The 15,392-nt window shown below is 46.1% G+C and overlaps 1 protein-coding gene across 1 annotated transcript in view; it reads left to right on the top strand.

The window, feature by feature from the left end:
- Positions 1-505: 505 nt before the first annotated feature.
- Positions 506-15,392, top strand: part of smox (spermine oxidase) — a 47,798-nt gene continuing 32,911 nt past the window's right edge. Inside the window, exons 1-2 of the mRNA XM_070866822.1 lie at positions 506-603; positions 14,802-15,036. Of these exons, the coding sequence (XP_070722923.1) occupies positions 14,829-15,036 (208 nt within the window). The 5' untranslated portion in view covers positions 506-603; positions 14,802-14,828. The remainder of the gene's footprint in view (positions 604-14,801; positions 15,037-15,392) is intronic.

The raw sequence follows: 15,392 nt of genomic DNA, 5'->3' as shown, positions 1-15,392 counted from the left end.
GAAACCAAGCGCAGGCAGCGGAAGGAGCGTGTGGCGAACCAGGCTCCCCCAGCCGCCCTTTCCTCCAACCACTGTCTGTCCCGACTGTGACAGAGACTGTGATTCCCCACCTGATTAAATCAAGCGCAGGCAGCGGAAAGCGCATGCGGCAAAGCAGTCCCACCCACCCCTTCCCTCAACGACTATCTGTCCCACCTGTGACAGGGACTGTGGCTCTCGTATTGGACTGTTCAGCCACCTGAGGACTCACTTCAGGAGTGGAAGCAAGTCTTCCTCGATTCCGAGGGACTGCCTATGATGATGGTGAAATGCAAGTTGTTGTTGTTGTTGTTGTTGTTAGATCCAGCAACCCCCCCCCCCCAAGGTGGGCGGAGCTTCGGCGCTGGGTGAAATTAACACAGTGGCTCTGGCGAGCTGCGCCTGCGCCCGGGCTCGGCAGGGATTCGCTGGCTGACTGGTTACTTCTGGGTTTCTCCGGATCGTCGGCAAAACAGACGGAGGGGGCGAGCGGAGCGGAACGCTGGGCAAGCGGAGACGCACGGCCGCAGACAGAAGGGGGGCTCAGCTGGCGATTGTGTGTTGCGGAAGGACGATCGGGGCGAGGTAGAAACCCTTTTGATCTTTTTGCTTTTTTTTAAAATTCCTCCTGTTGCAATGGAGGCTCGGCACAATATAAATAAATACTTCCTTTGTCAGGGGGAAAAAATATCATTTAGCAGCCTGATGATTCATTAAATGCGGGGTTCAGAGACGTATGAAAATTGCCTCTTGAGATGGTCTCTATTGCCATGTCGGTTACACCGATCTCTTCCTGGACTATTGTTTTAATAATTATTGCAGTGTTTCTTCTGCCTTTTACAAAGGGGCTGCGCTGTCTCCAGAGAATCCAAGTGCTTTTGTTCCACACAGATACAGAGTAATGCTTTGTCCACCTTTAGTACGTGGCAACAGACTGCTCAATTGCCAGAGACTGTCCTTTCACATTGGGAGCTGCACTACACGGATCTTAAGGAGGAAATCAGGGAATTCTCTCTCTCTAAATAAAAATGTAACGAGCCACAAATCGGCGATTAGGTTCACCGATGCCCCCTGCATACCTTTTAGCTCAGTTTTAACAGCTCTTTATCCGCACTTTTTAAAAACAAAACCCCGTCCTCCACTGGGTCTACTTGATATCCTGTTTGGGAACAGAACTGTTACATGCAAACAAAATGCCCCCTTTTTTCCGCGCACACACACACACACACCGAGCTTCTCAGATCGGCTGCACTATTTAAAGTTTGTTTTATCTTGCCTTTTCGGAGCGTTCAGTCGTCAGCTGCTTTTCCACTATGAAGTAACGGAACTACTGTAAACACATATGTTCATTTTCGGTGTTATGGTTTGTGCACCTGTTTTTTTAATGGTGGGGAGAACAAGTTTGGTTTTAAAGAGAGAGAGAGAGAGAGAGACTCTAATTTCAGTATTTGGGCTGAAGTTCGCAATGTCTTCGCCGGCCTCTTGACATAGAATGCACAGCACAGGCACACACCATTCGGCTCGGCTAGTCCATGCACTGTTTATTCCCTCCCGACTATCTTTCCTCCTTGAAGACGCTCCTGACAACCTACCTCTTTGCCCAGGCTTCTGGTCACCTGTCCTGATATCTCCTAATGTGGCTCGGTGTCAAATGTTGTTTTGTAAGCCTCCCCTGTGAAGCGCCATGGGCCGTTAACAGGCGCTATATAAATGCAAGTTGTTAGCGGTTCACACCAGCCTCCCTCCCGTCCCTTCTTCATCTAACTTCAGACTGTCCATTTCACGACGAGTTTAACGATGAAATTGCCTGTGGCAAGCCTGTAAGTGTGGAGAATGATGCGATCGTGTGGCTGGCGATGAGCGTTACGTGTTGGATCTGGATACTGAACCAGGCAAATTAACCTTTCGCCACTTTCACTGGGCTGTGGAGAGGTGGCTTTTAGAGCAACTTTTCCACAGCCCGGAGAACGAAAGACTTGCATTGGTGCAGATCGCAATTGCACGGTGTCACTTTACCTGTACCCTGTACTCATTCTCCCATCACAAAGGGCATGCCCGCACTTCTCTTCCCCCTGCTTCTCCAGCTGTGGACCACACTGCTTAAATCCAACCGTGCCCGGCCCATTATTTCATATTTGCAGGAATGTCACCGCGAGGGAAATGTGATAAATGGGCTTGATGCTTTTATTTTTATAGATAAGAAACAATATTTGGTTGTGAATCGACGCCACGGGATACTAACGCACACACACACACAACGGTAGTGGGTCCGACTGGAAATTCCCTTTTATTTCTCGCTGCGGTCCTTATTCGCGAAATCCTTATTCCCTTTTACTTTACATTTTGATCAGCGCTTCCCTTAAAATGGAAGAATCGCCAGGCTTTTCTGTCCCACAATGCAGTTTCAGGGCCAGACGTTGAATTGCGTGTTTGTTTGTTGTTTTTTTAAGAGGAACAACATCAAAAAACAATAAAAGGTTGCGTTTTAAACGCTGAGTGAGCGAGTCTGGGCCGAGGGACCAAGCACTTGACAGCTCTGTAACTGACAGGAGCTCCTTCGATCAGCTGTCTCGGGTCACGTGATTACACGTACACCGCATCTTCAGACACAGTGGAGTTGTGTGACGAGTGTTTGGTGAAACAGCACTCTACACACTCCCAAATCAAGCCTTGATCGTTTTCAACCATTGAGTGCTTCAGTGCTCGCAGCATCGTGGTCTGATCACCAAAAACGTCCTAAACTCCTGGCCCTGCTGTGAAACTGCTATCCGATCCACTTTATAGTTATACTGCAAATGTCAACCAACAACCCTTGAAAAGTGATGTGATATAACAAACCCTTGTGGCATCTCACTTCTTCCTACCTGACAGCATTCCTTTGAGTCAGTCAGTCATAAACTTTGTAATACCCACCCTCCTGTATGGCTCAGAGACGTGGACCATGTACAGTAGACACCTCAAGTTGCTGGAAAAATAGCACCAGCGATGTCTCCGCAAGATCCTACAAATCCCCTGGGAGGACAGACACACAAACATCCCCAGCATTGAAGCACTGACCACACTTGATCAGCTCCGCTGGGCAGTCCACATAGTCCGCATGCCGGACACGAGACTCCCAAAGCAAGCGCTGTACTCTGAACTCGTCCACGGCAAACGAGCCAAAGGCGGGCAGAGGAAGCATTACAAGGACATCCTCAAAGCCTCCCTAATAAAGTGCGACATCCCCACTGACACCTGGGAGTCCCTGGCCATAGAGTGGAGGAAGTGCATCCGGGAGGGCGCTTAGCTCCTCGAGTATCGTCGCCGAGAGCATGCAGAAATCAAGTGCAGGCAGCAGAAGGAGCATGCGGCAAACCAGACTCCCTGCCCATCCTTTCCCTCAACGATTATCTGTCCCACCTGTGACAGGGACTGTGGTTCTTTTATTGGACTGTTCAGCCACCTAAGAACTCATGCTAAGAGTGGAAGCAAGTCTTCCTCGATTTCGAGGGACTGCCTATGATGACGATGATACTATTTTGTACATAATTAGCTGTGTCACACGTGACTCAGTTGGGAGCATCCTCCCTCCCCTCTGAGTCAGAAGTTGTGTGATTGTATTGTTTAAAGAAAACAGACCACCACTCCCAACATAAGCCTTGATCGTTTCCAACCGTCGAGTGCTTCAGTGCTGGGACCATGATCACCAAGGATTTCCTAAAACCTTTCGCTCTCCTGTGAGATCGGTATCCTGTCCACTTGCTAGGTACATGGCAGTCAGTCCCGCTCCAGCAACTGCACTTGAAAAGCACGTCATTGGCCGTAAAACACTTTGGGATGTCCCGAGGTTGTGAAAGGTGCTATATAAATTCAAGTCTTTAGGTCTGAAGTTGCGGTCGGAGGCTTCCCACGGGTGAATGCCTCCGAACCGCAGGAAAACTACAAACTTACCTGCTGCCTCTGGAGGTTCGTAGACTCGTGCTCCCGGGCTTCTACGCGTACGCATGCGTAAAGGCCCAGGGACACAGGCGATTCGCAAGTGCCCCTGGAATCACATGGGCCAGCCCAGCCTGTTAGAATGGGGCTCCCCATTATGCTTATGGGGGAATTGCATTTACATACGGAATCCCCATAAGCGCAACTAAAAAAACCAAAAAATTTCACACAACATAATTAAAAATAAATCATTACATGGTCAAAATTAATGCACATACAATAAAATTAAATGATTAAAACAAAATTTACATTTTTTGAAAAATAAATTTAAATGTTTTAAAGGGGCTAAAAATAACCTATAACTAAATTTGAAGTTTTACGCTGGTAAAAGAAGGCCCTACACCTGCTTTTAGCCGGCGTAAGAGTTTTGTGGGCATTCGCTGGCCAGTCGCTGGGCAAATAGCCCAACTCTCCCCACCAGTGGGTGCCCATCTCACAGGGATGTGGATGATCCATCAAGCTGAAACTTAACAGATCCCAAGTTCTGGGTTTTCACGCAAGTGCAGCGCATGCGGAGACCCGGAACTTGTGGGGCACCTACGGCTGCGTACGCATTGTGTAAACAGACACAGGCCCTGGAAAACCCTTTCTTTCTATGAGCAATTGGTAATGGTCCTCTCAGTGTATTCAGTGGGAATGTTGATTTTAAGACCCAGTGACTAGATATTAAGAGCATACATGCTTGTATGCTATGATTTTAATATTTCAGTGGAGACATTAACCCATTTAAAATAGATAGGTTACTGTCGGTTTTAAAATAGAAAAGTCATGTCATATGGACACTAAAGCTTTTGTACGCTCTTATTGCACACAGAGATTTCCAGGCTACTGTAATATTTTCTAGTTCTAGCTAAGACATCCATTTGCTTGTCCTGGTACAGTAAGTGTGAGTTACTGTTCTGTGTCGACATACTAGACTTGGATTTTCTGCTGTTTTTTTATATCTTCATTCTCTGGACGTGGGCTTCGCTGGCAAGGCCGGTATTTATTACCCATTCCTAGTTGCTCTTGAGAAGGTTGCTGTTGGGTCTTCTTGATCCACTGCAGTCCGTGCAGAAATGGGCTGTGGGGGAACTTTTAGCGACAATAATCCGGGACAAAGTTAATTGGCACTTGGAGAAGTATGGGTTAATACATGAAAGTCAGCATGGATTTGGTAATGGCAAATCGTGTTTTGATGAACTTGATTGAGTTCTTTGATGAAGTAATGGGGAGGTTTGATGAAGGTAGTGCGTTTGATGTTGTGTATATGGACTTTCATACTGATACATGGGAGTCCCTGGCCAAAGACTGCCCTAAGAGGAGGAAGTGCATCGGGAGGGCGCTGAGCACCTCAAGTCTCGTCGTTGAGAGCATGCAGAAATCAAGAGCAGGCAGCGGAAAGAGCATGCTGCAAACCTGTCCCACCCTCCGTTACCCTCAACAACTATCTGTCCCACCTGTGACAGAGACTGTGGTTCTCGTATTGGACTGTACAGCCACCTAAGGACTCATGTTAAGAGTGGAAGCCAGTCTTCCTCGATTCCGAGGGACTGCCTATGACGATGATGATATGGACTTTCAAATGGATTTTGAAGAAGACCACCGAATAGATTTGTTAGAAAATTTGAAGCCCATTGGATTAAAGGGACAATGACAGCATAGGTACTAAATTGGCTAAGGGACAGAAAGCAGAGTAGTGGTTGTTTTTCATTCTGTAGAGATGAATACAGTGGTGTTCCCCAGAGGTCGATATTAGGACCACTGCTGCTTTTGATTTTTATTAATGAGCTGGACTTGGGTATACAGGGCATACTTTCAGAATTTGCAGATTATACAGAAACTGGAAATGTAATAAATAATGAGGAGGATAGTAATAGACTTCAGGAGGACATAGACAGACTGGTGAAATGGGCAAACACATGATGGATGAAATTTAAACGCGAAGAAGTGTGAAGTGATTCATTCTGGTAGGAAGAATGAGGAGGGGAAATGTAAGCAAAATGTTACAATTTTAAAAGGTTGTAGGACGGAGGGATCGGGGGTGTATCTACCCAAATCTTTGGTGGCCAGGACAAGTTAAATCTGTTTAAAAAAACGTACATTTTATAAATAGAGGCAGAGAGTATAAAAGCTAGGATGTTATGCTAGAACTTTATAAGTCACTGGTTAGGCCGCAACTGGAGTATTATGTCCAATTCTGGGCAGCACATCTTGGGAAGGATGTCAAGGCCTTAGAGAGGATGCAGAAGAGATTTATTCGAGTATTACCAGGTATGAGGGACTTCAGTTATGCGAAGCGGTGTTCAAAATCATGAACGGATTGATAGGTTAGGTGAGTGGGCAAATGCATGGCAGATGAAGTATAATGTGGATAAATGTGAGGTTATCCACTTTGGTGGTAAAAACAGAGAGACAGACTATTATCTGAATGGTGACGGATTAGGAAAAGGGGAGGTGCAACGAGACCTGGGTGTCATGGTACATCAGTCATTGAAGGTTGGCATGCAGGTACAGCAGGCGGTTAAGAAAGCAAATGGCATGTTGGCCTTCATAGCGAGGGGATTTGAGTACAGGGGCAGGGAGGTGTTACTACAGTTGTACAGGGCCTTGGTGAGGCCACACCTGGAGTATTGTGTACAGTTTTGGTCTCCTAACTTGAGGAAGGACATTCTTGCTATTGAGGGAGTGCAGCGAAGGTTCACCAGACTGATTCCCGGGATGGCGGGACTAACATATCAAAAAAGACTGGAGCAACTGGGCTTGCATTCACTGGAGTTCAGAAGAATGAGAGGGGATCTCATAGAAACGTTTAAAATTCTGACGGGTTTAGACAGGTTAGATGCAGGAAGAATGTTCCCAATGTTGGGGAAGTCCCGAACCAGGGGTCACAGTCTAAGGATAAGGGGTAAGCCATTTAGGACCGAGATGAGGAGAAACTTCATCACCCAGAGAGTGGTGAACCTGTGGAATTCTCTACCACAGAAAGTTGTTGAGGCCAATTCACTAAATATATTCAAAAAGGAGTTAGATGTAGTCCTTACTATTAGGGGGATGAAGGAGTATGGCGCAAAAGCAGGAATGGGGTACTGAAGTTGCATGTTCAGCCATGAATGGCGGTGCAGGCTCGAAGGGCCGAATGGCCTACTCCTGCACCTATTTTCTATGTTTCTATGGAGTAAATAAGGAGAAACTGCAGGGTCGGCAATCAGAGGATGCAGAAGGTAATTGACAAGATAACCAGAGGTGACATGAGGAAGCATTTTTTGTTACAAGTTATTATGATTTCAAAGCGCAGTCTCAAAGGGTTGTGGAGGCATATTCATTAGCAACCTTCAAAAAGGGAATTTGATAAATACTTGAATCAGAAAAACTTGCAGGGCTATGGGGAAAGAACAGGGAAGTAGGACTAATTGGATAACTCATCCAAAGATCTGGCACAGACACAATTAGCTGAATGGTCTCCTGTGCTATATCACATTCTACGATTCGATAAAGGTACTCCCACAATGCTGCTCGGTAGGCAATCCCAGTGTTTTGACCCAGCAACAATGAAGGAACGGTGATACAAGTCCAAGTCAGAATGGTGTCTGACTTGGAGGGGAACGTGGAGTTGGTGGTGTTGCCATGCACCTGCTGTCCTTGTCCTTCCAGGTGCTGGAGGTGGTGGGTTTGGGAGGTGCTGGCAATGAAGCCTTGCAGACCTGCTGCAGTGCATCTTGTAGATGGTGCTCCATTGAGAGCGTCTCCGGTGTCTGCTGGGAGTCACCCCATATTGGGGGCAGTAGTGCAGCAGTGCACACAGCCTCCACGCTGCCCAAAGAAATGTCGGGTCGCCTCTTTGGCCCCTGCAACCCCTCATGGCAGTGAATAGAAATTCTGGGGCTCCTCCATTAATGAGCCACGTGGGATGATTTGTATTGTCTGCCAATGCGAGAATCTCAGCAAGGGATGGACGTGGCAGATCGCAAATCCGAGCAGTTTTCAGCCCTTGCCCAGATCTGGTGAAAAATTGGCGGGGGTGGGGGGGGGGGGGGCAGTCATTATCTCACTACTGTGTGTAAATTGGCTGTCGTGTTTCCTACATTAACACAGTCACTACACATCAAAAGTGCTTCATTGTCTGTGAAGCGCTTTGGGAAGCCTCGAGGTCATGAAAGGCGCGATATAAATGCAAGTCTTTCTTTCTTTTCATCTCCAGTTCCATTACAGAGAATGGATGTAGGAAGCCAAATTGATATAATGAGAAAAAGAAACTGAAATCAACTTGAAAGATGATGGCTGCAATTTCCTGATCAGATAATCAGTTTTACTGATGTTGTTCGTGGATAAATATTGGCCAGGACACCGGGGATAACTCCCCTGCTATTCTTCAAATAATGCCATGGGATCTTTTACATCCATTGGTGAGGGTAGATGGGGCCTCGGTTTATCGTCTCATCTGAAAGATGGCACCTCCAACAGCGCAACAGTCTCTCAGTACTGCACTGGAATGTCAGCCTAGATTTTGTGCTCAGGAGCGGAGCTTGAAGCCACAACCTTCTGAGATTGCTACCAACTAAGCCGCAGTTGACACTGCATCACATACAAGTATCAGTGCTCCTCTTTTGCATACCAGCAAGGGAAATATTTATCTACTTCAGGCACACTGTGTCAGCGTATATGTCCTAAGTTGCACCAAGTCCCGCTCACTCTTCACCCCTGTGCTCGCTGACCTACACTGGCTCCCGGTTAAGCAACGCCTCGATTTCAAAATTCTCATCCTTTTTTACAAATCCCTTCATGGCCTCGCCCCTCCCTACCTCTGTAATCTCCTCCAGCCCCACAACCCCCCGAGATGTCTGCGCTCCTCTAATTCTGCCCTCTTGAGTATCCCTGATTATAATCGCTCATCCACTGATGGCCGTGCCTTCAGCTGCCTGTGCCTTCAGCTGCCTGGGCCCTAAGCTCTGAAACTCCACCCCCAAACCTCTCCGCCTCTCTACCTCTCTTTCCTCCTTTAGCACGCTCCTTAAAACCTACCTCTTTGACCAAGCTTTTGGTCATCTGCCCTAATTTCTCCTCCTGTGGCTCGGTGTCAAATATGTGTTTTGCCTTATAATACTCCTGTGAAGTGCCTTGGGACGTTTTACTAAGTTAAAGGTGCTATATAAATACAAGTTGTTATTGTTGTATAGCACAACTAGTTTCAAAATAAAGTTTATTTTGTAATGCCCCAGTAAGATGCCTCAACTTCAATCCTACAGCTTCACCAGTGTGAAATATCCAGTCCCCACACCATAGAATCATAGAACGGTTACAGCACAGAAGGAGGCCATTCAGCCCATCTAGCTCATGCCGGCTCTCTGCAAGAGCACTTCAGCTCGTCCCACTCCCCCGCCCTTTCCCCTGCCAATTCCTTTTTGAAAGCCACGATTGGAGTCTGCCTCCACCCCCAGGTTTCAGGCAGTGCATTCCAGATCCTAACCACTTGCAGCGCAAAAAGGTTTTCCCTCAGATACTTGTGGCTTCTCTTTTGCAGCTTCTGCAGTTTAGGTTGTGGAAGATCCAGTGTCAACAATGTGGGTCTAAGAACATAAGAAATAGGAGCAGAAGTCTATTACTCTATGAACCTGCCATTAAGATAGGGTCTTAGCAACGTAAATACAGGCACCTGGCATGCGGATATTGGTCTCCCAGGGGGAGAGAGACCAAAGTCCTAACTGCACTATTCTGCAACCAGCAAGACCTCTGAGCCCCTGATGAACATTCCGTGACTTAACACCCTAAGGGCCAGACTTTCCATCGGGATCGCCCATTTACCGCCCAGTTAACCGCTGAGATTAAGTTTAACGCCCATATTTGAGTAAAAATGTAAACTAACTCCCAATTATCGCCCATTTATCACCGGCATATCTTTCGCCATAGAGTTAACGCGGGGAATTAGCTCAACCGCCCGCCCATATTTAAAAAAAAAAAAATCTGACGTCATCACTCGTGCACCGCCCAGAAGACTGTATATAATGGAATCTAACACCTAAATAGCGCCAAGATTATCACAAGCATCTCTCCCACATACCTCCCAAAAGATCACTTGCCCAAAAAGACGCTCAAGAAAAGCTGCACTCACCTGATCTTAACCCAACGGTAGGGAAGCCATTTTGTAATTCGGAGGATTTTTCATAAAAGGCTGCTTCAAGTTCATGGGAGCTTTAAAGTAACTTGTGAGTGCTTTTAAGGTGGTTTTAAAATCTCTTGACATCTATCTAATCATATTGTGGTGAATTTTGATTTTTTTTAATTGTGTTTTTAGAGGACAATTTAATAATTTTGAAGACATATAAATAGGGCATTTAGTAATAGTAATGGGGCCTGTAATTTCTCAGCCAGTATTGATGGTTACTCATATACTGCAGACTAGAGATGGGAGAAGGTTTATTGAAGAGCATTATGTGCCCAATGAAGAGGTGGCAGACTGCTGAGGAGGAGAAGAACTTACACCCAATGCAGGGATAAACGATTATACTTGGACTTGTCCGATAACACGTGCCTTAGGAGACTGTGCTTCCGAAAGGAGGTCATCAGTGAGATATGCCAGCTAATTAAGGGAGATCTGCAGCCTAACAGCACCATCAGGACTGCACTGCCCATTGAGGTCAAGGTTACTTCCGGCACTTTCCTTCTATGCATCGAGCCCCTTTCAGGCCTCAGCTGGTGATATTTGTGGTATTTCTCAGCGTGCCACACATTGCTGTATTCGACATGTAACTGAAGCCCTTTATGCTCGCAGGATGGACTTTGTAAACTTCCCTATGACCAGGGAGGCTCAGACTGAGAGGGTTTTAGGTTTCTCGAGAATAGTAAACTTCCCCAAGCAATAGACTGTACGCACATTGCCCTATGAGCACTTTTTCAGGATGCAGAGGTGTTTTGAAACTGAAAGGGATTCCACTCCCTGAATGTGCAACTCATTATCGACCTCAAGCAAATAATCATGGCAGTAAATGCAAAATTTCCAGGGAGCATTCATGATGCACACATCTTGCGTGAGAGCACTGTCTCTGACTTGTTTAAGAGTCAGCTACAAGGTCATAGTTGGATGCTGGGGGATAAAGGATATGGCCTTGCCAGCTGGCTGATGACCCCCCCTGCATAAGCTCCAGATGGAAAAAACCCTTGGTAGTTACGCAGCTGCAAGACTGTTGCGTCAGCAGTTCACAAATGAACGCTTTGCGTAAAGTTACGTTGGTGGTAGTTACGCAGCTGCAAGACTGTTGTGTCCGCAGCTCATAAATGAATGCTCTGCGTTACGTTGGTTACAGTTACAATTAGAGTTGTGTTACATTACATTTCATCTTTGCCTTGCCATTGTTTATAAACTTAGCATATGTTTAACGTTTCTGTTATTGGAAGACACTGCACAATAATGTTAAGTTAAAATTAAAACATTTAATGAATAGAAAAGTTTTAAAAACATTTTTTTTAAATAAACACCCATATACCCCCCCACTCCCACCCCAACAGTGAACATTTTTAAAATACCTGTAACAATAAATAACAATAACAACAGCATAATATATAATGGTATAACAACAACAATAACAACAACAAACTTTCAAAAACAATTATAAATATAACAACCATCCAATAGTCAACAAATTTATTAATAACAAGAATAATAATAAGAATACAACAAAATACATTCCACACCCTCCCCTATTTGCGGCCATGCCCCTCCCTTCCTTTACCCCTCTCCCGCCAATTTGAACCCCACCTCTCCTCCTTGTACACACTCCAAGCCGCCTTGTAGCAGGGCACCTCAAGTGCTGCTGCTGTGTGGGGGCTGAGTCAAAAATGGGTCTGGAGAAGATGGAGAGGACGTTTCCAAAGAAACGCCCTCCGAGTCAGAAGCAAGAGCTTCCACCTGACTCGCATGTGCTGGTGGCAATGGCGGTACGGCACCTTGGGGTGCAGTGTCGTATTCCGGGACCACTGGCATCCATGGACTCGGCTATTCTCTCCATTACCTCTTCCATGCACGACATCTTCTGCAAGACTGTCGCGCTCAGAGTGGCAATGTGTCCTGTTAACCTGCCCATTGCCTGGAGGAGCTCTCGACCTATGTCGACTCTCGTCCTGGACAGTTGAACCATGTCCATGCTGACATCTGCCTGTCTTGGAGCAATCCAACCTCGCTGAACCAATCTCCGCGGGGTCGACACAGGCATAGAACCACTCCGGGTGCCCTGCTGCAAGGAGCTTGGCCCCGCTGCTTCCTCGGTGGATGAGGATGTGGCCGCAGGAACATTGGAAGACCCCGCTGCAGGCTCCTCCTCCACCTCCTCATTGTCCTCGGTGGATAAGAGGACCTGCAACAGGCTCTTGCCTCCTCGCCTCCAGAGAGAACCTGGGGAGCCTGGGTAGTCTGGGAAGCCTGGTGACCTAGAAAACATAAATGAGGTTTGGAGAAGAGTAGAAGATGCCAGTGTGTCATGAGAATGCTTACGCTATGCAGTCATTTGTAGGAGGAGCAACAGTACTGCAATAAATATCACTGACAGACATTACATAACATCATGTTAGTACAGAATCTATATTGCATTACGGTGATATGTCATGATCCCATCATTAATTGCATAACATTACATCAATCATATGTTGTTCTGAAATGACACTAAATTACTTTAAATCACCAATGGTTTATACATTACTCACGTGGCACAAGAACAGGTTCAGCACCACCATGGGTGGCCGACCGATTGTGGACCCCCACTAAGGCCAACACCTGGTCTTCAAGGTCAGTCAGATGGCAGCGGTCCACTGATCCTCCCCCAGTACGCCTCTGCTCTGCCCGGTTTTTCGACAGTTTCTTCTGCAAGGGTGACAAGAGCATGGCATAAGTTCATTGCCTAGGTACTATTACAGATGTGACAGATTTCACAGATATTAATAGATACTATTACTATTGCACACACAACACAACACAACACAAAGAACACACAGATAATCCCCAATTAGTCATCGCCCATGCTATTCATCGTTAACGTTATATGCTAATATGCTTCATATGCAATTGAATGCATGGTCTGAGAATAAATTTAATAAGATCGAGGTTAGGAACTAACGCATGACACCAAGATTACCAGCCTAACTACATCCAGCACATCTATATTTGAATTAATGAGTTATTGCATCATTACAATTTATTTAATAAAGTCATTCCAGACTTGGGGCACTGGTTCGGCTCATGGACCTCATGTATAGTTGACAAGACCACTTTGACAATCTCCGCCCAGATACGTTGGTAAACCCGGGGGCTTGTTTCCCACGACCACCCCGGGTCAATTGGGCCCAACGACTTTCGACCTCCGCAAAGTGGGCAACATTGGCCTGCTCAGAAAAACGCTTTGCGTGCCTTCTACCACCCATCTCCTCTCCCACCTCACCCAGATCACTCACTTCAGTCACCTCCTCCAGCTCTACATCAGCTTGCTCCATTGTCACAAAAATATATTAATCTCCTTTTAATCACAAAAATCTCGACTACTTTGCACACCAGCTATCCACAAACACAACCACTTCTCTCTCTCTCTCTTTCTCTGTTCTACGCATGTGCAGATGACCCCTGACTTCCTGAATCGCAGGAAAAGTTAATCATAAAAAAAACCCCGCTTGCGCAGAATGGCTGTGGCTATGGGCGCCAACCTTGCACGATGGAATAACTCGCTAACGCCCATTTCACATCGCTACGGCTAATGCCCAAATTAAAAAATGGAAACTAGCGGGGTTTAAAATGGGCGATATTCCAGCAATCCCGAAAAATAATATTATCACTTACGCCAGAAATATCGGCCAACAGACCATGATGCAAAATCTAGCCCTTAGTAACTCAAACAAGTGGTTGCAACTCTAAACATTTTAAACAGTGCCAGCATCAAAAATTAGGGTTTGAAACAACACTTGTGCCCTATGATGCGGTCACTAAAAGGGCTACGAGGAGCTGGTAAAATGTGAGATTGGGATTACATAAATAATTTCCCACAGAATCCGACAAGTCAACCTTCCTCCTGTCATTCTGGGCTCTATTCAATTTCAGCCCCTGAAATGGAAAGGCTGAAGGAATTTCGGTGGGGGTCTCCTGGACCTCAGCGGGCAACCCTGCAGAGATGACAGAAACAGTCAATTTCTCCAGCGTTCCTGGCCGAGTTATGGCAGGAGATCGGGAGAAGACCTAGCTAAAATCGTCCCATCACACTGTCTAACCAATATTGTCACCAATGTCTATGAATGTCTGTCATTGATGCTGAGAGGCTTTTTCCCTTGGCTGAAGAGTCTAAGATCAGGGGACACAGTTTAGAAACATAGAAAATAGGTGCAGGAGTAGGCCATTTGGCCCTTCGAGCCTGCTCCACCATTCAATGAGTTCAAGGCTGAACATGCAACTTCAGTACCCCATTCCTGCTTTCTTGCCATACCCCTTGATCCCCCTAGTAGTAAGGACTACATCTATAGAAATAAGATAAAGGTCGGCCATTTATGACTGAGATGAGGAGACATTTTTTTTCACTTGGAGGGTTGTGAATCTTTGGAATTCTCTGCTCCAGACGCCTGTGGATGCTCAGTTGTTGAGTATATTCAAGGCTGAGATTGTTTGATTTTTGGACACTATAAAGAAATAGAGGGATATGGGGATTGGGCAGGAAAGTGGAGTTGAGGTCGAAGACCATCCATGATCTTACTGAATGGTGGAGCAGGCTCGAAGGGCCGAATGGCTGACTCCTGCTCCTGTTTCTTAGGTTCTTATGTTCTTATTGTAATGTGATTAATCTCTCTATCATTCTCCTTCCTAGTTTCCTTAGAAGAAGAGCTTGGGCGGTATGCAAAGTTGTGAAATATCTTCAGACAGTGCAGATGATCCTCTCAGTAGCGGCTCACAGAGAAAGCGACAACCTCGAATAGTAGTTATCGGTGCTGGGCTTGCTGGCCTATCTGCTACAAAACAACTTCTAGTGAATGGATTCACAGATATTACCATTCTAGAAGCATCTGAGCGAATTGGAGGCAGAGTGCAAAGCATTAAACTTGGTAAGTCTTCTTCTTTCGTATGACAGCTTGAAAAGTAACATCTGGTGATGTGGAGTGAATCGAAGGATCTTGGCGAGCAGCAGTCCAAAACAACAACTTGCATTTATATAGCGCCTTTAACATAGTAATACATCCCAAGGCGCATCACAGGAGCGTTATCAAGCAAAATCTGACACTGAGCCACGTAAGGAGATAATGGAACAGGTGACGGAGGTTGGTTTTAAAGAATGTCTTGAAGTAGGAGAGAGGGGTGGAAAAGTTCAGGGAGGGAATTCCAGAGCTTGGGGCCCAGGCAGCCGAAGACACGGGCACTAATGGTGGAGTGATGGAAATGGGGAATGAGCAAGAGATCTCGG

This window comes from Pristiophorus japonicus, chromosome 2 (assembly GCF_044704955.1).
Source record: "Pristiophorus japonicus isolate sPriJap1 chromosome 2, sPriJap1.hap1, whole genome shotgun sequence".
In the NCBI taxonomy this organism is placed as follows: Eukaryota; Metazoa; Chordata; class Chondrichthyes; family Pristiophoridae; genus Pristiophorus; species Pristiophorus japonicus.
This window is presented reverse-complemented; position numbering and strand designations above follow the sequence as displayed.